This window comes from Tamandua tetradactyla, chromosome 3 (genome assembly GCF_023851605.1).
Source record: "Tamandua tetradactyla isolate mTamTet1 chromosome 3, mTamTet1.pri, whole genome shotgun sequence".
NCBI lineage: Eukaryota > Metazoa > Chordata > Mammalia > Pilosa > Myrmecophagidae > Tamandua > Tamandua tetradactyla.
The window spans coordinates 994378-1022000 of record NC_135329.1 but is presented as its reverse complement, the minus strand read 5'-3'; the positions used below and the strand labels follow the sequence as shown (position 1 = coordinate 1022000).

General features: G+C 37.2%; 1 protein-coding gene across 7 annotated transcripts in view; it reads left to right on the top strand.

Annotated features, from left to right (window-relative positions):
* The window catches only part of SMC6 (structural maintenance of chromosomes 6), a 114754-nt gene that overhangs the window by 50886 nt on the left and 36245 nt on the right, over positions 1-27623 (top strand). For all 7 annotated transcript variants that reach the window (XM_077152135.1, XM_077152139.1, XM_077152134.1 and 4 more), the window contains exons 16-19: positions 15364-15478; positions 16793-16953; positions 23905-24040; positions 24906-24986. In XM_077152135.1, the coding sequence (XP_077008250.1) occupies positions 15364-15478; positions 16793-16953; positions 23905-24040; positions 24906-24986 (493 nt within the window). The remainder of the gene's footprint in view (positions 1-15363; positions 15479-16792; positions 16954-23904; positions 24041-24905; positions 24987-27623) is intronic.

The window sequence follows — 27623 nt, the reverse complement described above, 5'->3', positions numbered from 1 at the left end:
ATATACCACATTTTGTTGATCTACTCGTCTGTTGATGGGCATTTGGTTTGTTTCCATCTTTTGGCGACTGTGAATAATGCTGCTATGAACATCGATGTACAAATGTCTGTGTTGTCACTTTCAGCTCTTCTGAGTATATACCAAGTAATGCTTTTGCTGGGTCATAGGGCAACTTGATATTTAGTTTCCTAAGGAACCACCCATCTTCTATAGTGGCTGCACCATTATACATTCCCAACAGCAGTGCATAAGTGTCCCAGTTTCTCCACATCCTCTCCAACATTTATAGTTTCCCGTCTGTTTAATAGCAGCAATTCTTATAGGTATGAGGTGGTATCTCATCTGTGTTTCCCATATAGCCAATGAAAATGAGCATCTCTTCATGTGCTTTTTTTAAATTTCATTATTTTTTTAAACAGAACATACAACCATGAACGTTTTTACCATATGATCATTCCATTCTTCATATATAATCAATAACTCACAATATCACAGTTGTACATTCATCACCATGATCATTTCTTAGAGCATTTGCATCAATTCAGAAAAAGAAAAAAAAAACTCATACATACCATACCCTTACCCCTGCCTCTCATTGATTGCTATTTCCATCTGCCCAATATATTTTAGCTTTTGCTTCCCCTATTTTTTTCTATACCCCTTATCACTCCCTTTCATTGATCAATAGCATTTCAGTGTACTAAATTTAACATTTGTTTCCCCTGTTATTTATTTATTTTTAATCCCTGTGTTTTACTCATCTGTCCATACTGTAGATAAAGAGCATCAGACACAAGGTTTTCACAATCATACAGTCACATTGTGAAAGCTATATCATTATACAGTCATCTTCAAGAAACATAACCAGTAGAACACAGCTCTACATTTTCCAGCACTTCCCTCCAAACTCTCTATTACACCTTAACTAAACAGATGATATCTATATAATGCATAAGAATAACTTCCAGGATAACCTCTTGACTCAGCATGAAATTGCTCAGCCATTGACGCTTTATTTTATCTCATCTGTCTCTTCTCCCTTTTGGTCTAGAAGGTTTTCTCAATCCCTCGAGGCTGAGTCCCGGCTCATTCTAGGATTTCTGTCCCATGTTGCCAGGAAGGTTTACACCCCTGGGAGTCATGTCTCACGTATAGAGGGGGAGGGCAGTGAGTTTGCTTGTCCTGTTGGCTGAGAGGTGAGAGTCCACATTTGAGCAACAAAAGAGGTTCTCTGGAGTGACTTTTAGGCCTAATTTTAAGTAGGATTAGCCTATCCTTTGTGAGGTAAGTTTCATGTGAAGGAACCTTAAGATTGAGGGCTCGGCCTATTGCTTTGTTTTTCCCCACTGCTTTTGAGAATGTCAAGAAATTCTCCACATGGGAAAATTGAGTTTTCATCATTCCCCCAAGGGGACTTTGCAAATACTCTTTTATTCACTGTTCAAATCACTCTGGAATTTATCGGGGCATCACTCTGGACAAACCTACAAAATCTCATGCCCTACTCAAGGTTCTATCTAGTTACAGTGTTCAATTAAACTGTCCACATAAGTTATATTAGGAAATGCACTAGTCAATTATAAATTTTGTATCAAATAAACATTTTTTGCTTTAGTCTTAAATGTAAGTTTAAGTTTTAAAATGTGAATTGCCGTCTATTTTCAACATCCTGCAATATTGATATTCCTTTGTTGTTCATCATGCAAAAACATTTCTTAATTTGTACATTTAGTCACTATCGTTGTACACTCTAGACATTCCTAGATTATCATTAGGAATGAAGAAAATGAAAGATAGATAATAAAGGAAGGAAATGAAGGAAAGATAGACAAGGCAGACTGAGATGGTATAATCTTGTGCTTTTGAGCCATCTGTGTTTGCTCTTCAGAAAAATGCCTACTCATATCTTTAGCCCATTTTATAATTGGGTTGTTCTTTTGTTGTTGACTTGAATGATTTCTTTGTATAGATAGGAACTCAAAGCTTTCTCCAATGTGTGATTTCCAAACATTTTCTCCCGTTGATTTGGCTGCCTCTTCACCTTTTTAATGAAGTCTTTTGAGGTGTAGAAGCTTTTCATTTTGAGGCGTTCCCATTTATGTATTTTTTCTTTTGTTATTCATAAGCTTTGGGTGTAAAGTTTGGAAAGCTACCTCCTATTATTAGGTCTTGACGATGTTTCCCTACATTTTCTTCTAGAAGCTTTATGGCTCTAGTTCTTATATTTAGGTGCTTAATCCACTGTGAGTTAATTTTTGTTTAGTGTGTAAGATAGGGGTCCTCTTTCATTCTCTTGACTATTGATATCCAGTTCTTTCATGTCCAATTTTTGAAAAGACTATTTTGTCCTAGTTCAAAGGATTTGGGGGCTTTGTCAAAAATCAATTGACCCTAGATTTGGTGGTCTAATGTCTGCACTCTCAATTTGATTCCATTGGTCAGTGCTTCTGTGTTTGTGCCAGTACCATGCTGTTTTGAACACTGTGGCTTTATCACAGGTTTTGAAGTCAGGGAGTGTTAATCCTCCCATTTCATTCTTATTTTTTAGGATACTTTTAGCTATTCAGGATCTCTTTCCCTTCCAGATGAATTTGATAGTTAGCTTTTCCAAATCTTCCGAGTAGGTTGTTGGAATTTTTATTGGTACTATGTTGGATCTGTTATTCAGTTGGTGGAGAATTGACATCATTCCTGTCCCTGAGCAGGGAATGTCTTTCCACCTATATGGATCTGCTTTGATTTCTTTTAGCAATGTGTGTAAGTCCTTTACATCCCTAGTGAAGTTCATTCCTAAGTATTTGATTCTTTTAGTTGCTATTTTGAATGGAATTTTTTCCCTGACTCCTCAGCTGGGTCATTGCTTGTGTATTAGAAATGTTACTGATTTTTGCACATTAATTTTATATCCTGCCACCTCGCTGAATTTGTTTATTAGCTCAAGTAACTTTGCTGTAGATTTCTCAGTATCTTCCAAGTATAAGTATCATATCATCTGCAAATGAGAGTTTTACTTCTTCCTGTCCAATTTGGACGCCTTTTATTTCCTTTTCCTGACTGATTGCTCTAGCTAGACCTTCTAGCACAGTGTTGAATGATACTGGTGACAGTGGGCATCCTTGTCTTGTCCCTGATCTTAGGGGTAAAGCTTTCAGTCTCTCTCCCTTGGGTATGATGCTACCTATCGGTTTTTCATATATTCCCTTTATCATATTGAGGTAGTTACCTTTGATTCATATACATTTTGAAGTGTTTTTATCAGAAAAGAATGCTAAATTTTGTTGAATGCCTTTTCAATATCAGTCAAGATAATCATGTGATTTTTCCCTTTCAGTTTGTTAATGTGCTGTATTACATTAATTGATTTTCTTGTGTTGAACCATCCTTGCATTCCTGGTATAAACCCGGGTTGGTCATGCTGTATAATTCTTTTAATGTGCTGTTGAATTTGATTTGCTAATCTTTTACTAAGATTTTTTTTTTAATCTGTGTTCATTAGGGAGATTGACCTGTAGTTTTCCTTTCTTATGGCATCTTTACCAGGTTTTGGTATTAAAATGGTATTAGCTTCATAAAGTGAGTTAGCTAGAGTTCCTTTTTCCTCAGTTTTTTGGAAAATTTGAGCAGGATTGGTATTAGTTCTTTATGGAATGTTTGATAAAATTCCCATGTGAAGCCATCTGGCCCTGGGCTTTTCTTTGTAGGAAGATTTTTGTTGACTGATTGAATCTCTTTACTTGTAATTGGTTTGTACAGATCTTCTGTTTCTTCCTGAGTTAGGTATCTTGTTTGTGTGTCTCCAAGAATTTGTCCATTTCATCTCACTTGTCTGGTTTGTTGGTGTATAGTTCATAGTATCCTCTTATATTTCTTTTATTTCTCCAGGGTCTGTGGTGACACACCCTTTCTTATTTCTGATTTTGTTTATTTGCATTCTGTCTCTTTTTTTCTTTGTCAGTCTTGCTAGCACCCCATTAATTTTATTGATTTTTCTCAAAGAACCAACTTTTGGTTTTATTGTTTCTTTCTATTGTTCTTTTGTTCTCCAATTCATTTATCTTAATCTTTGTTATTTCTGTTCTTCTATTTGTTTTTGGGGTTAGTTTGCTGTTCTTTCTCAAGATCCTCCAGGTAAATTGTTAAGTCCTCAATTTTTGCTCTTTCTTGTTTTTTAATGTAGGTATGTAGGGCAATAAATTTCCCTCTTAGCACAGCTTTGCTGCATCCCATAAATTCTGATAAGTTGTATTCTCATTTTCATTCATCTCCAGATAGCTACTGATTTCTCTAGCCGTTTCTTCTTTGACCCACTCGTTGTGTTATTTAATCTCCATATATTGTGAATGTTCTCATTCTTTGGTGGTTATTGAGATCCAGCTTCATCCCATTGTGATCAAAGAAAGTGCTTTGAATCATTTCAATATTTTTATATTTATAAAGACCTATTTTATGCCCCAGTATATGATCTATCCTGGAAAATGTTCCATGAGCACTAGAGAAAAATTTATAACCTTGTGCTTTGGGGTGCAATGACCTATATTATGTCCGTTAGATCTGATTCATTTATCAAGTTATTTAACTTCTCTGTTTCCTTGTTGATCTTCTGTCTGGTTGTTCTATGTACAGAGGAGAGTGGTATGTTGAAGTCTCCTACTGTTACTGTTGAAGCGTCTATCGCTCCCTTCAGTTTTGCTAATGTCGGTCTCATGTACTTTGGAGCTCCTTGATTGGGAGCATAAACATTTTTGATTGTTACATCTTCTTGGTGAATTGACCCTTTATTTAGTATATAGTTTCCTTCTTTGTCTCTTATGATGTCTTTACATTTAAATCTATTTTGTCCAATATTAGTATAGCTCCTTCTACTTTCTGTTGTTTACAACTTGCATGGAAAATCTTTTTCCTTTCTTTCATTTTCAATCTATTTGTATCCGCGTGTCTGAGATGAGTTTCTTGTAAGCAGCATATTGCTGGATTATGTTTCTTTATCCATTCTGTCAGTCTGTTATCTTTTAATTGGTAAGCTTAGTCTGTTTAACATTCAAAGTTATTACTGAAAATGCGTTTCTTGATTCCACCATCTTATCTTTGGCTTGTAAAACCGGATAAAAGTCAGTTTTCAACGGTTTGCAAGCAACATTGTTTGTGGTAAAAATGATTCTTGATTGGTTCATTGCATTTGGAACTTGGAGAACTCTAAATACCTGGTGGGAAGCTAATGTTGTCACTCTTTTAAAGAGGTATTTCCCTTATGAGGACCATGGAAGCTATTCCTGTGAGAATGTTATGAAAGATACTGGCTTCTGTGACCGATATCCTCTTGCATTGGAACTGTCTCTTGGGTACCGAAAAGAATAGTTGGCAGATAGCTGTGTGAAGGACTCCCACGGGAAGGGAAGCCTAGCACAGCCTGCTGACATGTTGTATTTCTTATCCTGTGTAGGGCAATGTTTCCTGAAAGTAGTTAAGATCTCTTGTGAGTAGATAGACACCCTTGTTTTTCTTTCACCTTGGATGCTTCAGGAGTCATCACTAGTTAGTACCTGAGTTTCATGAATGGATGGAATTGAGGAAAAATTTAAGAATGAGTGAGAACAGGAAGAACTGAAATTAGAACTTTTAAAGTCAGTGGGTGATCAGAGGAAGAAGATACCAGATCTGAGAATGAAAATTCAGAGATGGGGTTAACCAAGAGAGAGTAATGTCATAGAAATATAGGAAAATAAGACTTTTAAGAAGGGAAATCACTTATTGTTTAATATTGTTGGGATAATATTGAATCAAAGTTTAAATTGAAATTGACAATCAAAATATTGGTAACCTCATCAAGAATATTTTCATTGGAATAAGGTGAGAAAAGCAGTGGATTGGGGAATGAGTGGGAAACAATTGATATAGTGTTTTATATATATATATATATATTAGACTTCAATTAAAAGACTTAGAGAGAAAAAAAAAATTTTAAAGGGCAGGCCACTGTGACTCACTGGCAGAGTTCTCACCTGCCATGCGGAGACCCAGGTTTGATTCCTGGTGCCTGCCCGTGTTTTTTAAAAAAAAAAAAAGACTTCAAGAATTTAGACTAGTCGAAATGGAGGTAGAATGAAGAGAAGTTTTGAGGAGAGAGAATAGAAAACTATCCCCTAAAGTGGCAATAGCAAATAGCACAGGCTAAAAGTTTGCCTGCACGCATGAGGAGGGTGGAATCCTTTCAGATGGGTGTGTGTGTGTGAGTGAGTGAGTGTGTTTATAATTGAATAAAGAGGTATGAAGCTGAGCCAAGTTTGTAGAGTATAATGTGAGTTTTCTTGAAAGTAGGAGGTATGTTCATGTGTTGAGAATGGAGGCTTTAGGAATTGGGTAGGAAGCTCAGAAATAATTCTGTTTAAGGGTTTAGACTAGCTGCTGCTCAGGAGAATGAAAGATGATATTAATCTAAGTCCAAACGTTTTGTGGCTATAGATCATTTCATTAATGATGTTTATGTGAGTGGATGAAATGCACTGTTGGATTAATGCAGGCTTAGAAAGTTTTAGGGTTGGTGGGTGTTTCGGTTTGCTAAATCTCCTGGAAAGCAGTGTACCAGAAATGGATTGGCTTTTATACAGGGATTTATTAAGTAAATTCTCAGGGTTACAGTTCTAAGGCTGTGAAAATGTCCAAAGGCACTGAGAAGAGGATCCCGTCTCTGAGGGTCGGCAGCACCCAGGTTCTACTGCAGGGGAAGGCACGTGGTGAAATCTGTTTGCCCTCCTGGGTTGGCTTCAAAATGGCCCTCCCAGCTCCTCTGGGTCCTTCTGGCTTCTCTTGGGGGCTTTCCTTCTGCATCTCCAAATGTCTGGTTTCATCTTGTTGCTCTTTCCGCTGGTTCTTTTAAGGACTCCAGTAAACTAGTTAAGACCTACCTTTAATGGGTGGAGTCACTTCCCCATCTAATGAGAAGGACCCACCCAAACAAGTCTGCCCCAACAAGATTGGATTTAGGGTTAAAAGAACATGTCTTTTCTGGAGTACATCAGGGTTTCAAACCAGCACAGTAGATATTTACAGAAGAGAAGGGAAACTTCATATAGGAAAGGAAGTAAGGCCTGGGAGAAAATGTTGAGATCAAAGTGGATGAAGTTAAGGCTTAACAAACATGGAAAGCTTGGAAGGATTAAAGGTTGTGGTGAGAGTGGGAAATTAGAGATTAATGGAACAGATGAGGAGAACAGGTGATGGCAAAGTTCATGTTTTGGCTTTTAAGAATAGGCTGCTAAATATAAGTTGTTGGAATAGCAGAAGTTGCATGGTCATCCTTTTGTTGATAGGACATTGACAGGAATCTTAGGTACAATTAATATTCTCTCAACTTTAGCTGCCTTGTAAACATTTTGAAGAGTGTTTTTGTGCAGAACTTTGACAGTGGTTATGGTTCAAACACTGAATTTGCGAATTGAGCCATAAGTACATGGAACCTTGAGTAGGATATGAGATTTTGAAGATTTGTCCTCGTTATTGTGATGCCCCGATGCATCCCGGAGTGATTTGAACAGTGAATAATGAAGTATTTGCAAAATCCCCTTGGGGGAATGGGGAAAAAGGGGGGAAATTCAACTCCCCATTTTGGAGAATTTCTAATATTCTCGCAAGCAGTGGGGACAACCAAATCAATAGGCCGAGCCCTCATTCTTGGGGTTTGCCCCTGTGAAACGTATTCCTGCAAAGGACGGGCTAAGCCTATGAAAAACTAGGCCTAAGAGTCACTCCCAGAGAACTTGTTTTGTTACTCAGATGTGCCCTCTCTAAGCCAATTCAGCATGTGAACTCACTGTCTTCCCTCCTATGTGGGACATGACTCCCAAGGGTGTAAATCTCCCTGGCAACATGGGACAAAAAGCCTGGGATAACCCAGGACCTGGCATCAAGAGATCAAGAAAGCCTTCTTGACCAAAAGGGAAAGAGAGTAATGAGGCAAAGTTTCAGTGGCTGAGAGATTTCAGAGTTGAGAGGTTATCCTGGAAGTTATTCTTATGCACTATATAGATGTCCCTTTTTGCTTTATGATGATTGGAGTGGCTAGAGGGAAGTACCTGAAACTGCTGAGCTGTGTTCCAATAGCCTAGATTCTTGAAGACAATTGTATAAAGATATAATGTTTATAATATGACTGTGTGATTGTGAGAACCTTGTATCCGGTGTTCCTTAAATCCACGGTATGAACAGGTGAGTAAAAATATGGATAATAATAAATGAATAAATAATAGTGGGGGGACAAAGGGCAAAATAAATTAGGTAGATGGAAATACTAGTGGTCAGTGGGGAAGAGGGGAGGGGTATGTTATATATGGGTTTTTTCTTTTCTTTTTATTTCTTTTATTAGAGTGATGGAAATGTTCAAAAAACGATCATAGTGATGAATATACAACTGTGATGATATTGTGAGCCATTGATTTTATACCATGTATGGAATATTTTTATGTTAAGAATATATGTTTGCGTGTTAAGTTTTTATAATAAAAATATTTTAAAAAACTAACAAAAATATTGAACAGGTTATTTTAATGTGGGAAGGTACCATAAAATACTACTGTTAAGAATATTAGAATGCATCAGACACCTGGGACTCATTTCATTAGGTGTTTCTTTTCCTTTGGTTTGCAAAAGCTGCTGGAATGCAATATATCAGGAATGGAATGGCTTTTAAGGAGGAAATTTATTATCTTGCAAGTTTACATTCTAAGGTCTTAAAAATGTCCAAACCATGGCATCCAGAGAAGATACCTTGACTCAAGGAAGGGCCAGTGATGGCTTGGGGTTTCTCTGTCACCTGGGAAAGCAACCCCACCTTCAATTTGGGAGATTCATCTCTATAGAAACCACCTAATCAAAAGGTACCACCCAACAGTTGGGTGGGCTGCTTTCCCATAGAAATAATCAAAAGGTCCCACCCAACAATAATGAATTGGAATTTAAGAACCTGCCTTTTCTGGGGAACACAACAGATTCGACCAGGAAAGGTTTATACTAGATAACCTCTACAAAGATAAATGGAAATGTTCCTGGCCCCAAGGAGATATTTTGGAATATAGTTTCCTTTCTTATAAAAGTGGCTTTTTCCCCTATTTTTAGGGAAAGCAGAAGTTCCTTGCTACTCACCTCATTATTATCTACCTGTAGAAATGTCTCACCTGTACTTCTTTCTCCCATCTCAACAGAGGAGATGTCTGTCTAGCTAAAGTTATTCTCCTTGTGCTCTGAATTTCATGCTTTCCTGCTGGCTTTGGGAACCATTTCCTTTAATTATTTCAAGTTTCTCCTGAGCCTTAAATTTTCCTCTTCCATTGACTTCTTCCCCCACTTAAATATGCTTTTTAGGTCACTGATTGCCTTTACCATCTTAAAAACAAAGTATCACTAGAGCTGAATGTCCACTCACTCATCTTGCCACTATTATCTGGCCCCTAATATATTCAGTATATTCTCCAGTTTGTCCTTATTGCCATATCCACTGGTTATGTGTATACATTTTTTATATACATACACATGCACACACACACATGCATATATATATACAGTTTTTGTATATATATATATATATATATATACATATATATATATATATTTACCTTCTTTTGGGCATTAGATACTGTTAAATACATCTTCCTTGAAACCTTGTGGTCCTTCGGTTACTATGACACCATTTTCTTGGTTCTCCTTCCACCTGCTAGATGTTTCCCAGCCTATTTTATGGGCTTTTCTTTATCACTTATTTCTTCTTATTTTGGTGTTCCCTCGCAGCTTTGTTACTTCCCACTTGCTCAGTGCTCCAGTTAGCATCGCTTTTGATATTTTAAGATAAGCATTAATCAGTTTGATTATGTCCTGCCTTGTAGTTTTCTTCATTTTTCTTGTGTTTTGGATTTGTCAATCTTGTTGGATCTGTGAACTTAGATTTCATCAAGTTTGAGACTTTTTCAGTCATTATTTCTTTGAATAGTTTTCTTTCTCCCCTTTCCTTTGTTTCAGGGACTCCAACTACCTGTACTAGGTGGTTCATTGTTATCCCACAGCTCCCTGATGCTCTTTTTTCCTCCTTGATTTCTTCATTTTTTATTCATTTGCATTGCCATGCCTGCAAGTTCGCAAGTCTTTCTTTCTGCATTATCTCATCTTCCACTAATCCCATCTAGGCTATTTTTAATTTCAGATATGGTTGTTTTTTCTCTAGGAATTCAATTTGAGTCTTTTAAAAAATCTCTTCTGTGTCTTAAGAACAAATGGTATACAATCTGTTCTAGTTTGCTAGCTGCCAGAATGCAACACACCAGAAACAGATTGGCTTTTTTCTTTATTTTATTTTATTTTTTTGTTCTTTGGATTGGTTTAATACAAGGGGGATTTATTTCATTAGTTCTTCAGGGGAAAGGCAGCTAGCTTTCAACTGAGGTTCTTTCTTACTTGGGAAGGCACAGGGTGATCTCTGCTGGCCTTCTCTTCAGGCCTCTGGGTTCCAACAACTTTTCCCAGGGTGATTCCTTTCTGCATCTCCAAAAGCCTGGGCTGAGCTGCAAGTACTGAGATGAGGTATGTTGAGCTCTCTCATTTAAGCACCAGCCAATTAAATCAAACATTATTCATTACAGCAGGCACATCTCTTAGCTGACTGCAGATGTAATCAGCAACAGATGAGGTTCACATACCATTTACTCATGTCCACAGCAACAGAACTAGGTACCTTCACCTGGCCAAGTTGACAACTGAATCTAACTACCACATAGTTATAATAACTATATTGATGTCTGTAATAATGCTAACATATATGTCACTTCTGGGTCAGCTTTGATAAATGTTCTTTCTCATTATGGATTGTATTTTCTCATGTCCTTGCATGCCTGATAATCATTGATTGGTTGCCAGGCAGTGTGAATTTTACCCTGTTTTGGATATCATATATTTTTGCATCTCTGTATGTCTTCCTGAGCTTTGTTCTAGGACATACTTACCTTGGAAACAGTTTGATTCTCACAGGTCTTACTTTTATGATATTTAGGTGGGTCTGATGCATACTGCTCAGTCTAGAGCTAACTGTTCCCCCCACTACTGAGGTGAGAGTTTCTTGGGTACACTACCCAGCACCCTGTAAATTATCAGTTTTTCCAGTCTGACTAGTGAGACTAGGCACTATTTGAGACCTAGTGTAAGCACCAGACACTGTTGTCTCTAATCCTTCCTAGTGGTTCTTTCCTGAGCCCCAGGTAATTTCCTCACCAGCACGCATTGATGGGTACTTTGCTGAGTGCTCAAGTGGGACCCTCTGCAGACCTCTCAGTTCTCTCTTTGGTGCTCTATCTTATGTACTCTAGCTGCCTTGATCTTGGACTCACAGCCCCATGTTTTCAACTTGGTGAGTCTGCTGGGATCCCTTTCCTGCACTTGGCCTTGCCTCTGTTGAGGCTCTAAGCTGGGGCAACTGTAGGGTTCCTCTTGTTTTCCCATTTCTCAGAAATCACTGTCCTTCAACTGCCTGATGTTCACCATTCTTAAACCGATTTCCTAAGTTTATGTGGTTATTTGTTGCTCAGTTGAGAGGGTAAATCTGGCCTCTGTTATACATCTTGCAAAAAAGCTGAAATCAAACCCAGATTTCTTTTTTTGTTGTTGTTACTTCTTGAATTTTATGAGTCATTTAGACTTTTTTATGTAAACGTTCCATATTTCTCTCAAATGTGACATGTCCAATGTTGAATGCCTACCCTTTGCCAGATCTTTCCTCTTTCTTCTCCATGAATGTCACTTTGTTCGCAGTCACCAGAGCCCCAAGTGCTCCCTCCTCATCTCCCACCCTCCATTCACAACCACCATCTGTATGTTGATGTCTCCTGCTGTTTTATAATCTGGTCCCCATATATATAATACTATATAAATACCAGAGAAGATGAGGTTTTTGACCGTGGTCCATTGCTAGGATGTAGGAATGCTCAAATTTCATCAGCTTAAAGGATACGGAAGACTAAGTCATTTTTTACTTCTCTGTCACCCTGCCACCCTTCTCATCACTCAGGTTTCCGTTCATTCTGTGTCTTATTATGCCAGCAGCCTTCCTCTTGTAACTCATCCTGCATTCTCCGCTTTGTGGCAGAATTGTATTGGATGTCTAGTGTGTGAGGTGCAGGGCAGCCCTCACTGGGTGTGACTGCCGTGCAGCAGTGCGTGGTGTCAGGCAAGGTGAGTCTGCCTCACTGGGTGTGACTGCCTTGCAGCAGTGCGTGGTGTCAGGGGAGGTGAGTCTGCCTCACTGGGTGTGACTGCCGTGCAGCAGTGCATGGTGTCAGGGGAGGTGAGTCTGGAAAGAGTGCTGCGTTCTCAGGAGTGCCGGGCTTGCTGAAGGAGAGTAGAGACCCTCACCATTCCTTCTTAGTTCAGAACTTTGCCATGAAATAAGATGGGGGTCAAAATTGGTGAGGGATGGCATGCTGGGGGTTTACCAGCTACCCCTGTTGTCCTGGTGAGCAGTTATTTCCTCTTGAGTGGCTGGCACGCTCCCTCCTTGCAAACAGGTTCATGCATTTGTGGGCATATCAGAATTCCCAGGTACAAAGAAGGTGCTCTTCATTAAAATTCTAGGATTTCAAGCTCTTATATTTGAAAACATTAAAATGAAAATGCAAATTTTAAATGTTTTTATTCTATATTTTCATTTGATCATGGTGTATTTCTTTTCTGCTTGAATTTTAGAAGACTGTTTTGTCACAGAGCCTATCTTTAACTCGCCTTACCAGTGAAGCTCATTTTGTGTGCCTGGCTTTTATGTGCCCTTCCTGTCCTTTTTAGGCTTGCTACTTGGCTTTGGTGAACCTATTTCATGGTAACCATTCCTTGTCTCCTGTCACTGACTTCTCATTGCTACTATTCCTTTCTATTTTTAGTTCTTTTCTACTGCTTTTATAGCATCTCTTAGCATATGATAATTGTGATGTACTCCAGTATGAAGTAAATCCTTGAGAAGTGTAGCAGAAGGAAGGAGTGGTTGTGACTTGGTGCTTTAGAGCAAGCTAATAGTAGCATCTCATTTTATATATTGGCATGTGTCTGCTCAAAAAATGGTTACTGCTTCCTAGCTTAGACACCTATGTTTTCAACAGACTGGCAAGACTCTGCTTTTCACCAGAATCTCCTGAAATGTGCTGGCCCTCTTAGACTCCCACACCGTTTCCATTCTCATCCTCACTCCCTGCGAGGTTTCACTGATGCTACTTGACATTTCTAGAACACTCCTATTCTTTCCTACCCTTGCTTTTACTTCTACTTGAACCTTATCCCAAGGAGGTGGTTTAGGTACTGCCATCCCATTTCTCTGCTTCTCTTTATAGGAAGACGCCCTCAAAAGAGTTGTCTGTGTCTTTAATTTCTCTCTCCTCATTCTTTTTTGAACTTGCTGCATTTAGGCTTTGAAGGCTTTGCTGTATACCAGACAGCACTTCAGGACACCAGTGAAACTCACTTTGCTTATTTTAGTAGTCAGTGTTGACTACACACTGATGACACATCCACAGTGATTGACTTCGTCGATCATCTCCTTCTTCCTGAAAATGTTTTTTACTTGGCTTCTAGGATCTTATTCTTTGGGGTTTCCTAATTCTCTAAGTATTATTTTTTCACTATTCTTTTCTTATTCCTCCTTAACTGGAACCCCTAAATGTATCATTGCTCCAGGCCTCTTTTCTCCGTGCACTTACTTCCTGGGTGAGCTCACCAATGAATACCAGATTACATCTCTATCTCGTTCTTTCCTCTAAATTCCAGAGCATAATGTGTTCAGAATATATTCTCCACTTAGATATCCAACAGGAATTTCAGACTTAACATCTAAAAGCCAAACCCTACATTTTTCCCTAAAACCTGCTCCTTCAGTTTTCTCCATCTTTATTTTACAGATGCTCAAGCCAGAAATCTCAGTCATCCTTGATTCCTTTCTGCCACCCCACATCCTGTTTCCTGAAGTTAAAACTATCTAGGATCTAAACACTTTTGTGGCTGCCACTCTCGTAAGAGCTATCATCATGTCTGTTTTGAGAAACATGATCTGCTTCTGATTCTCTGCTATCCCCAGTCTCAGTTTAGCAACCAGAGTAAAGTCAGATCATACTACTGCTCTGCTCAAACTTTCACATCCTGAGTCCCTTAGTGTAAGCCTTACTAGGACCTACTGGTGTGGCCCCCAGGATTGGTCTCACCGTCTCTCACCGGTGTTGCCCCGAGGAGCACTTGGCTCACTCCTCAGTCTGCTGTAGCAGGCGGTGTCCTCTCACCTCTCATACCCCTGGGGGCCTTTGTGGTTGCTGTTCCTTTTTCCTGATATGCAATTCTTCAGGATGCCCATGCGCAGTCTGGTTGGTATCACCTGAGAGTGAGACTTTTCCTGACCATTTTGTATAAAAATAGTATACCATTTTTCCGTTTTTTCTCTACTGTCTGCTCTTTGAGAGATGTGAGTTCCGTGAGGAAAGGGACATAGTCTGTTTTCTTTACTGCTGTACGTGCGTCCTCTGCAACAGCACCTGTCATAGAGTGGGTACTCGGTAAGGACATGTCGAATTAATGAATGAATAAATGTAAAACATATATACAAAGACCTTTTGATTTTTGGAATTCTAGGACTAAGAAAGTCCCCACCGTCCCCACTATGTAATCGTTGCCCCATCCTGTTCTTGGCGTATCCATCCTTCAGTGCTTATAAGGGCTCACAGGTCTGAAATTTTTAGTTGAGATATTGAATGTCTTTTAGTGAGCTCCAAGTTGCAGTTCATAGGGATCTCTTCTCTCTCATCTTTCCTTTGCTATGATAATAAACTTCATTTTTTTGTTGTTGTTTATTTTGTTTCTCATATAATTCTCATGTAATGGGAAAATTAAGCTTTTTAAAGTTTTTTTTTTTTAACTAATTTACTTTTGCATATGATATCAGTAAAGTGTTTAAGGAAGTTTATACTTATAACAAGGCAACAGAGCATAATGGCGAAGATTCTGGGTTGTACAGCTGAGCTGTCTGGTTTAAATTCTAATCTGTCTTCTTAACTAGTTTAATGATGTTGAAGCACTTAATAAACTCTGACACTTTCTCAGCATTCCTGTAAGAAAATAGACAGAATAGTATCGAACACTTAGGGCTGTTATGAGGGTGAAATCAGTTAATATTTGTAATATGTTTAGATCAGTGCCTGCCACATAGTATTGCATAAATTTTGCTATGTAAACAAAATAAACGTTTTACCTGTATGTTTTCAGGTATTTTCCATGGTCTTACTACCTATAATCTATACACAGTTAAAATATATATTTCATTAAAATCTGGTAAGCTAACCCTTTTGTATTTTTGTCTCCTAGAGCTGCTTATCATCCAGAGTTTCCAACAGTTCTGACAGCTTTAGAAATAGATAATGCTGTCGTTGCCAATAGCCTGATTGACATGAGGGGAATAGAGACAGTGCTGTTAATCAAAGTAAGTCCAGGTGCTTGCTGTGTGTTATGTTATTTAAAATTTTCAAAACAAAGATACTTATGCCAACTTGTATTTCACTTCTTTTATAATGGAGTTATTTTTAAGCATTGTACTGTTTTTTTGCATGGGCAGGCACCAAGAATTGAACGTGGATCTCCAGCATGGCAGGCAAGATCTGCTTGCTGAGCCGCCATGGCCCGCCCTAAGCGTTGTACTTTTATCATTGGGAAATCTATATAGTAATCTTAATAGAGTTGGTTGGTTTGTGCTTTTTCTACTCTAGGGGGCTTTACAACTTTAGACTATTCATAATTTCGCAAATGGATGTTATTCCTTTGGTTCATAGTGTTATAAAAATTCTTGCTCATTCTTACTTGACTACCAAGTCCATTTTGTCTGTGCCCTTGCAGATGCATAATTCCCTTTCTTATACTTCTTAAAAGTACTTTACTTGATATTTTAAAAATTATTTTTCTTATAACTTTGAGCTCTGTAAAAAAATCAGTATTTATTCTTTGTTTTTATATGCATTTTTATGTCAATTCCTGTTTAACTTGACCACCATATTGGGTTGCATCTATTGGCAAAATATGGTGAGAAGCCACAAGAACCTTGAAAAAGTAATCTCTAGTCAAGACAAACGTTAATAGTCTGTTTTTCTCATTGATAAAAAGAGAGAAGTGGTGATATTGATAATCCAAATGTATGTATTGTGGTTTGATATTGTAAATATTTATGAGTTTGGCTCACTCAGATTTTTAGAACGATACTTGAAATGAAACAATAAAATCCTGTTGTAAAGGTCTGTCCCCAGAGAAGATGACTAGGCCTCTGATAAGTCAAATCCCTTTCACTTCCTCCAGAGTTCAAATATTGTTTTCAGGTTTTCCCTACATAAATCAAAGTATCTTTTATTGGATTTGCTATTCAGTCATATCTTTTCTAAGTTATAAAAGTCATTTTTAAAAATAAGACCTAGTCTAGAATGAATGTTTTCATGTGGAAAAATGGGTAAAATATTCTTAAAGTATTTTATGTGAATATCAGTACTAGAATTTAAAAAATAAAATGATTGGCTTGTCATGAAAGGTGACTTTAAAATTATAGTATTGTGGTACTGTAAAAAATGTTTTAATAGTTTTGATTATCTGAAATTTTTTGAAATTCTTATTAGCAGTGTGGAGTTATTTCATTTGAAAGTTTAAATAGATAACTTAAGTTATCTTAATAATGAGGATTAGTAACATTTTGAAATTTTGTGCATCAGAAATGCTATGACATAATTGTTAAAATGTATTTTACTGGTTCTTTTAGAACAACTCTGTAGCTCGTGCAGTAATGCAATCCCAGAAGCCACCCAGGAATTGTAGAGAAGCTTTTACGGCTGATGGTGATCAGGTTTTTGCAGGACGTTATTACTCATCTGAAAATACAAGACCGAAGTTCCTAAGCAGAGATGTGGATTCTGAAATAAGGTTGGTGTGAAGTTTAGCTTTACTGGCTTATTCCCATGACTTCCTTTTAGGTTCAGTTTCTTTCCTGTTCCGCTTTTTAATAGTTCTTTCAGTGAAGATCTTTAAGTGAGGTCCACCTCAGTGTTTAGTCTCAGAAGATCATTTAGCTGAATATGGAATTCTAGGTTGACAGTCATTTTCTGTCATCACTTGGATGATAATATTCTGGGCTGAGAGTATTTTAGAGCAGTGCTCTAAACACATTTTAGAAATGTGTTCCCAGGACCACCTTTTTAATTATTGTCTGTTCCGTGTCTGCAGAGATAAAAAGTTTAACTCAGTGTAAATCAGCTTACATCACTATGCCCACTGTTTCTCCTGATTTTCCTCAGGAAGGGAACAAATGTCCTGGTTTATATTTTGGCTCAAGTTCCTTCTCATTTCTCTGACTGGTGCTTTGGTTTTCACTGTTTTAGAGAGATGACAAATTGACTGCCACCCACTACTCAATTCCAGTCTGTTTGCCTCTCATTTTGTGACCCCAGGACATCTGGGTATAAATACGGCTTGGTCCTGTGTGTTTGTCCCAATGCAGGTCACCGGTGCTGTATTTCCTCCGTTAGGAGTTATGAAAAGGCTGGGGGCTAGCATCAGTCTTAGGGGAGGCTGGAATTGAGTGAATCCTGGAAAGAGTATAACCCACCAAGATCCATGGTCCCTGGGAGGAAGCTCAGCAGAAGTCGTGCTTGAGTCTGGGAAGGAGCTGAATATAGCCATACATTCTCCTTGTCCTCAAGTGTAAGGATGGGGAGAGACAGACTCAGGAAGGCTTCCTTGTGGTGCCTTTGTGAACATGCTGCACCCCCCCCCCCAGCTGTTGAACCACTTGCCCTTGGGGATAGAGATTACTTTTGTTCTGTTGGACTGCTGCCGTTGGGCATTCTGCAACAGCAAGAGCGCCAGTGCTTCCAAAGAAAGTCCAGCTGGAACAATTAAAACACGTGCCCAGGAAGTAGAGCTGCTGGAAGGGACAGATTGGGAACTTGAATGAAAAGCTAATAAGCATGCAAAAAGAATGTCAGGTACTAAACATGATTTTCCAACTGAGCTACTCCAGTTGATAAATTGATAGATTGAATATGAATTAGTAACTTAGATCTTAAGTAGTAGAACTTAGAACTAAAGTAGAATAAATGCTTAAGAAAATTGACAAATGTTGGCAAGTATTCTCAGTAACTTGTCTAATGGAAATGAGAATTATGTGTTCCAATAATAGTCATTTTTGGGTGCATATGTGAGCCACATAAAATAACTATAGTGGACATTACAAAGTTCAGTGAAACTTCTCATTTAACAACAGAAAAAAGTTAAATGAGGGGGGGCCACGGTGGCTCAGCAGGCAAGAATGCTCGCCTGCCATGCCAGAGGACCCGGGTTCTATTCCTGGTGCCTTCCCATGCAAAAAAAAGTTAAATGACCAGCATCTTGATGTTATGGCATTCAACTGACTGAGCTTCTGTGGTAGGTCAGATGGAAGTCCATAGTGTTTGAATGCGTCTGTATAATAGTGACCTCTAGAGTAATAAATGTTTATTCAATGTGTCATAACACAGGCCTTCCTAATTTAACTGTCTAATCCTGAACTGTATGTAGTCAAATGAATATGAGTTTGAATATGTAAAAACAATATTGAGGTAGTAGTACTCTGTAATTCAGAATGGTTCATGCATTTGTTTCGCAAGTCGAAAAGTATAGTGTGCTTGTCTCATAATGTATTTCACAAGCAAATCAGGATCTCTGATTCTACCATTTTAGTAATAGGAGGTCAGAAACTTATTGTAGTTGATCTTTGGCTTCAATTTTAGCTAAAAAGCATGTATGCTGATATGTAGTGGCCAACGCCTTTGTTTTAAAAACTAATGGAAAAATGGTTTTTAAAAAATTATTTCCCACATTGATAAACTTTTTTTACAGAAAATAATCCAGGTTCTAATGATATTTAAAAGATTTTTCTGTCATGTTTGACTAGAAGCAATATGATAGTTGCTTGATATTTGAAAGCTAAAAAAATGTATTATTTTCAGAAATGCAAACATCTTTAATATTAATTGAATATCAATTAGAAATATTTAATTGTATCACAGATAAATGCCATGTAACCATAATTGATTGACTGCAAGTTTTAAGATAGCTGTCACCAGATAAAATGTTTTGAAGGATTAAGACCATTTGGTTGTTTCTTGCCTACTGAGTTATTAGTTTTAAAACTCGTCAGAGAATCAAAAGCAAGTGATTAATTTATAGGGAAGTACATCTACGCTAGTCGCATTTGTTTCAAAAAAACATTAAGAGGGACACAGGTAAGGTAATTCAGGGGTAATTCTGCCATGCGGGAGACCCGGGTTCAATTCCCAGCCCATGCACTTTCCCCCCGGTCCCCAGAATTCTTTCAACAAATGGTGCTGCAGTAACAGGATAGTCAGTCACATGGAAAAGAATGAAATGAGACCCCACCACATAGCATTAAAAAAGAGCAATATCCACAAACCTCTAAGTACTTAACAGGTAATGTGAACTTAATTAGACCAGAGTACAGTGACTTCATACAGCAAATGACATTCTTTTTTAATTCACAAGTTCTGTCAGGTGCCAGTCCTATAAGCACCTGGACTAATTCTAGGGAACTTCCCTAAACTAGATCTTGTAACAGGTGGTACTGCTTTGTGTTAAAACTGCAACACAAGTAAAGGAATTTTCCTCCTAATTTCCTTTTGCCACATCGTTAAGCGTTTTTGATACATCTGCTGTGCTTCAGGTTTTTCATCATTTTGGCTTTAAGTCTTCCATTTCTGAGTTTTGCGGGCTAATCTGGGTCTGTTAAGGTAGGTTTTGGGCACCTGTGTCTGTAGGCACATGTAGATGTCTAGGGCTGCCTCCGTGCCCCCCCTGCTCCTCCTCTCATTCCACTCGTAGGTCCTTACCTCCCCCCATGGCCTGTGGCTTCCTTCCTTCTGTTAAGGTTGGACACCTGTGTCTGTAGGCACATGTGGATGACCAGGGCTGCCTCGCATGCCCCCCTGCTCCTCCCCTCTCATTCCACTCGTAGGTCCTTACCTCCCCCCATGGCCTGTGGCTTCCTTCCTTCTGTTAAGGTTGGGCACCTGTGTCTGTAGGCACATGTGGATGGCCAGGGCTGCCTCTGTGCCCCCCCTGCTCCTCCCCGCTCATTCCACTCGTAGGTCCTTACCTTCCCCCCATGGCCTGTGGCTTCCTTCCTTCAAAATCCAGCAGCATGGACTGTTCTCCCAAGAAGGTGGGAAAGAACTTAGGGTGCTGGCCAGTTCGGACTTGTCCTCCAGAAACCTGTTCAACCCCTCCTCACCATGATTTTCTGCTACGCAGTGTGTTCTGATCATCTGAACTTTTTCACCTACTTGCTTAAAAAAATTTTTTTTTATTGTGGTAATGTGTATATATAACAAAATTTGCCAGTTTAACTGTATTTAAAGCCACAATTCAGTGACATTAATTACAGTCTAATGGTGTTATGCTACCAATATGACTGGCCATTGTCAAAACTTTTTCATTATCCAAAACAGAAACTTTGTCACCATAAAGGATAACTACTCATCCCCTAAGCACTAGCTGGTGGTAACCTCTGAAGTTCTTTCTCTCTCTTTGAATCTGTTTCATGTAAATGGAATCCTACAAGGGTTGTCCTTTTGTGTCTTGTGTCTTTCACTTAGCTTGATGTTTTCAGGGTTCATCCATGTATATTCTATTACATGTGCAGATCACATTTTTCTGGTCAGTCATCTGTAGATGGGCATTTGGGTTATTTCTACCTTTTGACTATTGTAAATAACGATGCTATGAATATTGCCCTAAAAGTGTCTGTTCAGTTCCTACTTTCAATTCTTTGGGTATCCAGGAGTGGAATTGCTTGACATTTTGAGGAACTGCCAAACTGTTTTCCGCAGTGGCAACACCATTTTGCATTCCTTACCAGCAGTGCATGAGAGTTCTACTTTCTACACATCCTCACCTTATTATTTTAAAAGTGTTGTTTTCCACTTTTAAAATAATAGCCAGCTTAGTAGGTGGCTGATCGTAATTTTGATTTGTTTTCCTGGTGGTTAAAAATGTTGAGTGTCTTTTTTATGTACTAATTGGCCATTTGTATATCTTTAGAGAAATGTCTCTTCTAGTCCGTTGCCTATTTTTAAATTTGGATGACTGTCTTTTTGTTGTTGAGTTGTAGGAGTTCTTTATATATTCTGAATATCAACCCCTTAATATGATTTGCAACTAATTTCTACCATTCTTTAGGTTGTCTTTTCACTTTCTTGATAATATCCTTTGTTGTGCAAAAGTTTTTAATATTTTGAAATCCAGTTCATTTAAATTGTCTTTTGTTGCTCGTGCTTTTGCTGTAAAGTCTAAGAATCCATTTCCAAATACAAGATCCTGAAAATTTTCCCGTGTGTTTTCTTCTAAGAGTTTTATGGTTTTAGCTTTTATATTTTGGTCACTGATCCATCTTGAGTTAATTTTTGTGTAAGTGTGTGAGATAAACTGCAAGATAAGGGCCCACCTCCTGACTTTTGACAGGTGGTTACTGCTTTTTTACTTTCTCCTGTCCTTGGAATTACATACATGCATGTTAACAGGGATTACCTGCTTGCAGCATCAGGAATCAGATTTCTACAGGATAGTTTTAAGAACTGTAATTTGTGGTTTTAAAATTTTGTAATTTTTCTGTTGTACTTATAGTTTTAGAACAGTGAATGTTAGAAATTGTACTCCTGGTAGGTGCTGTTTGTAGGCCAGTTCACCACTTAAGGCCACTGACGTGACTATGGCTGCTGGGTCAGCAGCCTCTTTTTTTTAAAAAATGCAGAAAAATATTAATTGGAAAACAGAAGTAGCTCATATTCCCATTTATCCTTAGTCTCTGTTGACATTTTTTAAATAAATGAAACTGTTATATGTATATGGTCAGGAAATTCATACAGAACAGAAAGGTGTAATTATAGGTATTGTCTTGGTTTTGTTTATTATCCCATTGCAGTTTTCCATTGTGAAAGTGCCAGAGAATGCAGGGAAATGTGCACATACGATTAGAGGATAATTAGCAGTGCTGTTACTGCTTTACATAATATCATCTTAAAAATTGCCAATAAATTCCTGAAATAAAAAAATAATAATGAAAATTGCCTATGGATTTTTGGATTTTCAGAATATTGTAGCATGAGTATATAACCTTCTGAAGTGTGTTTTTCAAATTTTATTCTTTTACTCATTCAACAAGTATTTGATGAGTGCCTAATATGCCAAGCACCTTTCTAGGCACTCGAGATACAGCAGGAAACAAAGCACACAGAGTATCTCTCAAGGACTTGTTTGGAGAAGTGGGAGCTAGCCTATAGGTAAATACAAGATCAGGTGATGAAAAGTTCCACAGAGACACAGAGATCAGAGCGACAGGTAGAGGGTCCACATGTATTGTTGTAGGCGGGCAGATAAAGTAATGTATGTATGGCTCACAAACAGCCATAAGGAATCTTATCACAGGGTGATGTATCTCTCAGTAGGGAACAAATGTTCGTTTACTATGTAAAAACTAAAAGCTAAGGAGGACACTCTGTGAAGGTGTGTAATTGAATTAGTTCTTCCCAGAATAGAAGCTGAAGTAAATTTAGCAATTTTGTTAATGCAATTTATGTTGATTGCTTATATTTATTCTCAAAGTTTGGAAAACTGCATAAAAGAATAATATCTTCACTTTTGCTGGCTTTTACTTTTGATTTAGGCTTTTAAGTTTCAAGTTTGATTACTTGGTAAATTTTTTACTTTTAGCAGAACTACTGTATGTCAATAAAGATACATTTTTAAAGATGATAAACTTGTCTTATTGAGTCCTAAGGGACTGTAAAATTTTTGCATCTGGCCCCATTTCACAGAAATAATCACAGTTGTTCTCCTTTCCCTACTTTGTCGTTCATTTATCATTCATTCACCTAACATTAATGAAATTTTTTTTAGTTTGAAAATTCTAGCAAGGTGGTATAGTTACGTTTCATCAAATTTAAGGTGCTCTATTATTTTATCTATAAGAAAGAAAAAATGCTGCTAATTTAGCTATGGAGTGAAAGATGGTTTCAGAGAAATGGGATATTAAAAGGTAATGGAAATATGCATCTTAGTGAACTAGAACAGACACCTTGAACCAGAGAAAGATTTTCTTAGCATCAGAGGTTTTCCTCTTCTTTCAGATATGCAGCTTTGGAAGCAGATACTTGGATCAGTGAGGCAGACCACCGTCACCTCTGAAGCCTGTCAGCTCTGCTAGCACAGAAGGCCCTTATGGCTCAGGCATCTGCCTCCTTTTTCCATCTCTGTCCTCTGAGTCTTCCCTGCACTCGCCACCCTTTTTGAGTATTTATTTGTCCACACTAAAAATTGAGCTGACTTGATCATTCCGTTTTCATCTTCTATACCTTGATACATTTCTTTCCATCTTCTCCTAGTTTGCCTCACTAATGAAAACTTGCAATTTGGTTGTCACTTCTCCCAGACTCACTCTTATGCCCTGGTTAGTACCATGGATATATGGTAGTAGTGTCCTTTTCACATTTTACTGGTAAGGCTTACTCCCCTGATTTTTTTTTCTTTTTATGAGTCATATCTCAATACTGTTTCTCTGCCCACTACTATGCATGATGCCTTCCACATGGCAATCATATCATAAGTACTTGTAATGAGATAAGTAAATCTTCAGTTTAGTTTTTAAAAATCTCTACAGGATGTTTTTGTTATTAGCAACTTGGTAAAATTACTGGGCTGGTTTAGCTGTATAGGGTTTTGCTTATGTGATTACCAACAAGCCTTTCTTTTTAAAGTTTTTAAAGTATTTATAATTTTGAGCAGTAGATTTAAAGTATTTTTTTTTATCCTCTCCACTCCATCAAGCCACTTGGAAAACGAGGTTGAAAATAAGAAGGCACAGTTATTAAATCTTCAACAACATTTGTCTGCCCTTGAAAAGGATATTCAGCGCAATGAGGAATTTCTTAAAAGATGCCAACTACATTACAAAGAGTTAAAGGTAAAAAAACAAAGCATCGTTTTATTTTTCCAATTTACCACCTCCAAGTCATTTTTAAGATTCTCCTGTTCATTTAAAGCAGTGGTTCTTAAGTGTTTCTGGTCTCAAGCCCCTTTATACTCTTTACAGAGCTTTCATTTATGTGGCTAAAAATTGAAAGAGAAAATTTAAAATATATATTAATTCCTTTTAAAGAAATAATAAACTCGTTTTGTTAATATAACAATCTTCATTAAAAATAACTGTGTTTTCCAAAAAATAGTTCTTTTTTCCAAAACTAAAAATAAATAAATAAATGTGAGAAGATTGGCATTTTTAATATTTTTGTCAACCTTTTAAATGTCTGGTTTAATAAAGTTTAACCGAGTTCTTCTACCCATTTCTCTTAGTCTGTTGTGATATTACATGTCATGTATTTATGAAACATCTTGTACTAACGTCTTAGTATTTTTATGAAAGCAGTTTTGACCTCACAGACCTCTTTGAAGAGTCTCAGAGAACATGGATCATACTTTGAAAACTGCTGAATTAGTCTTTCCTTAATTTTAGACTTTAAGATGTTTCAGAAAAATATTTTCTCTAAATCCAAAATTGTCATGATTTTGAATGCAAAAAATGGATTACTTACATTTTTTCACCTTGAGTGGTATGGAGGTCAGATTAGTAGTGTGGGTCACCCATGGCAGAAGGTAGCGGTTCTGTGTATCCTTCTCTGGTTCCTTTACCAATTCTGATGCGCCCTTTTGGTTGAATCCAGAATCCTTCTGTATCATAGCATAGTAGAACTTTGTGGATTAAAACGTTCTTTCCAAGGTTTTTGTTTTTTAAACTTATGTCTATTACTGAAATCAGTTCTTTCTTTCAGATGAAAGTAAGAAAAAGTCTTTCTGAAATTCGGGAACTTGAGAATATAGAAGAACACCAGTCTGTAGATATTGCAACACTGGTGAGATGCTTCTCTTCAATTTAAATATAATGTTAAAAGATAAAACTGCTTCTCTTCAATTTAATCGTAATGTTAAAGGATAAAACTGTCATTTAGGGTAATGGCATTTACTCTCAGGTTTTAAAAAAAAATCTTTTTAACTGAGGCTGTGCTTTAGGATTGCTATCTCCATTTACAAATAAGCAGAAACTGGCATGTAGGCTTCAAATTCCTTGATATTTTAAATGTACACTTGTATGCATAATAATTGATTTTGTCTTCTATCACATGGAATAAAACTTTATCAAAAATTAATGTGCTTCTGAACAGTGGCCCATCCAAAAACATTGCCTAGCAAAGTGTTTGTTCATATAGACATTTTAAGGGTTAATCAGCATCAGTATTAAGGAGCGAAGGCAGCAATACCATTTTTGACTCAGTTGTAATTGTCTTCTACATTGTTTTCTTTTTTCCCAAGGTAATGACTTTCATTTTAATTCACCCCCTTTTTGTTGCTCTTTATTTTTTTTTTAGGCATCTTTTTAAGACACTCAGCTTAGTTCGTCTGAATTACAGTAAACAGAATTCGGTAGATTGCAAAGTCTTGTTAAAGTGAACATATAATTATTGAGTGTCCTCCTCTGTACCAGGAACCGTATTAAGTGCTGGGAACAAAATAGATGAAGTCCCTGCTCTGATGAAACATTACTCTAGCGAGACTTGCCTTCATTGTTTATTTTTATTATTTTTTTGTTTTTTACTTTTTATTTTCCTGCTTTTATTCCTTTCACCAAAAGACTGAATTTTTTAAAGGTATGGACTTTGTCTTATGTATTATTGTTTACTCAGCACTTAACATATTGTCTGGCACAATATATATATATATATATTTATATAGAGTAAGTATATTTTGAAAGAAAAAGTAAGTAGAACAAAGGTTATTTCTTTCGACTATAATTTCAAGCAGGAAATTTTATAACTTGTGTCCTAAGTGTTTCCCCTTCTTATTTTTGAATGTGTCTTCTTCCACTTCCTTTATTTTTTATTAGGGAGATGAAAATTCTAATATTCTTTCAAGGTGTATCTTGCTACTTCAGTCTGCAGTTATATCTAGATTTTTAGAATAGGATTAACTTTTTTTTTTTTATGTAGATATTTATTTTTAGTGTTTAGTGTTTTAGAATAGCCAGAAATACTTGAAGTGATTTAACCCTAACCCAGTACTGGACTTTTTTTTTTTTTTAATTAATTAATGGAAAAAAAGAAATTAACCCAACATTTAGAAATCATACCATTCTACATATGCAATCAGTAATTCTTAACATCATCACATAGATGCATGATCATTGTTTCTTAGTACATTTGCATCAGTTTAGAAGAACTAACAACACAACAGAAAAAGATATAGAATGTTAATATAGAGAAAAAAATAAAAGTAATACTAATAGTAAAAAAAAAAAGACAAACAACCAGACAGACAAAAAAAAAAAAAAAAAAAACAACAACAACAAAAAAAACCTATAGCTCAGGTGCAGCTTCATTCAGTGTTTTAACATGATTACTTTACAATTAGGTATTATTGTGCTGTCCATTTTTGAGTTTTTGTATTTAGTCCTGTTGCACAGTCTGTATCCCTTCAGCTCCAATCACCCATTATCTTTCCCTGTTTCTAACTACTGCTGGACTCTGTTACCAATGACATATTCCAAGTTTATTCTCAAATGTCGGTTCACATCAGTGGGACCATACAGTATTTGTCCTTTAGTTTTTGGCTAGACTCACTGAGCATAATGTTCTCTAGGTCCATCCATGTTATTACATGCTTCATAAGTTTATTCTGTCTTAAAGCTGCATAATATTCCATCGTATGTATATACCACAGTTTGTTTAGCCACTCTTCTGTTGATGGACATTTTGGCTGTTTCCATCTCTTTGCAATTGTAAATAACGCTGCTATAAACATTGGTGTGCAAATGTCCGTTTGTGTCTTTGCCCTTAAGTCCTTTGAGTAGATACCCAGCAATGATATTGCTGGGTCATATGGCAATTCTATATTCAGCTTTTTGAGGAACCGCCAAACTGCCTTCCACAGTGGTTGCATCATTTGACATTCCCACCAACAATGGATAAGTGTGCCTCTTTCTCCGCATCCTCTCCAGCACTTGTCATTTTCTGTTTTGTTGATAATGGCCATTCTGGTGGGTGTGAGATGATATCTCATTTTGGTTTTGATTTGCATTTCTCTAATGGCCAGGGACATTGAGCATCTCTTCATGCGCCTTTTGGCCATTTGTATTTCCTCTTCTGATAGGTGTCTGTTCAAGTCTTTTTCCCATTTTGTAATTGGGTTGGCTGTCTTTTTGTTGTTGAGTTGAACAATCTCTTTATAAATTCTGAATACTAGACCTTTATCTGATATGTCATTTCCAAATATTGTCTCCCATTGTGTAGGCTGTCTTTCTACTTTCTTGATGAAGTTCTTTGATGCACAAAAGTGTTTAATTTTGAGGAGCTCCCATTTATTTATTTCCTTCTTCAGTGCGCTTGCTTTAGGTTTAAGGTCCATAAAACCGCCTCCAATTGTAAGTTTCATAAGCTATCTCCCAACATTTTCCTCTAACTGTTTTATGGTCTTAGACCTAATGTTTAGATCTTTGA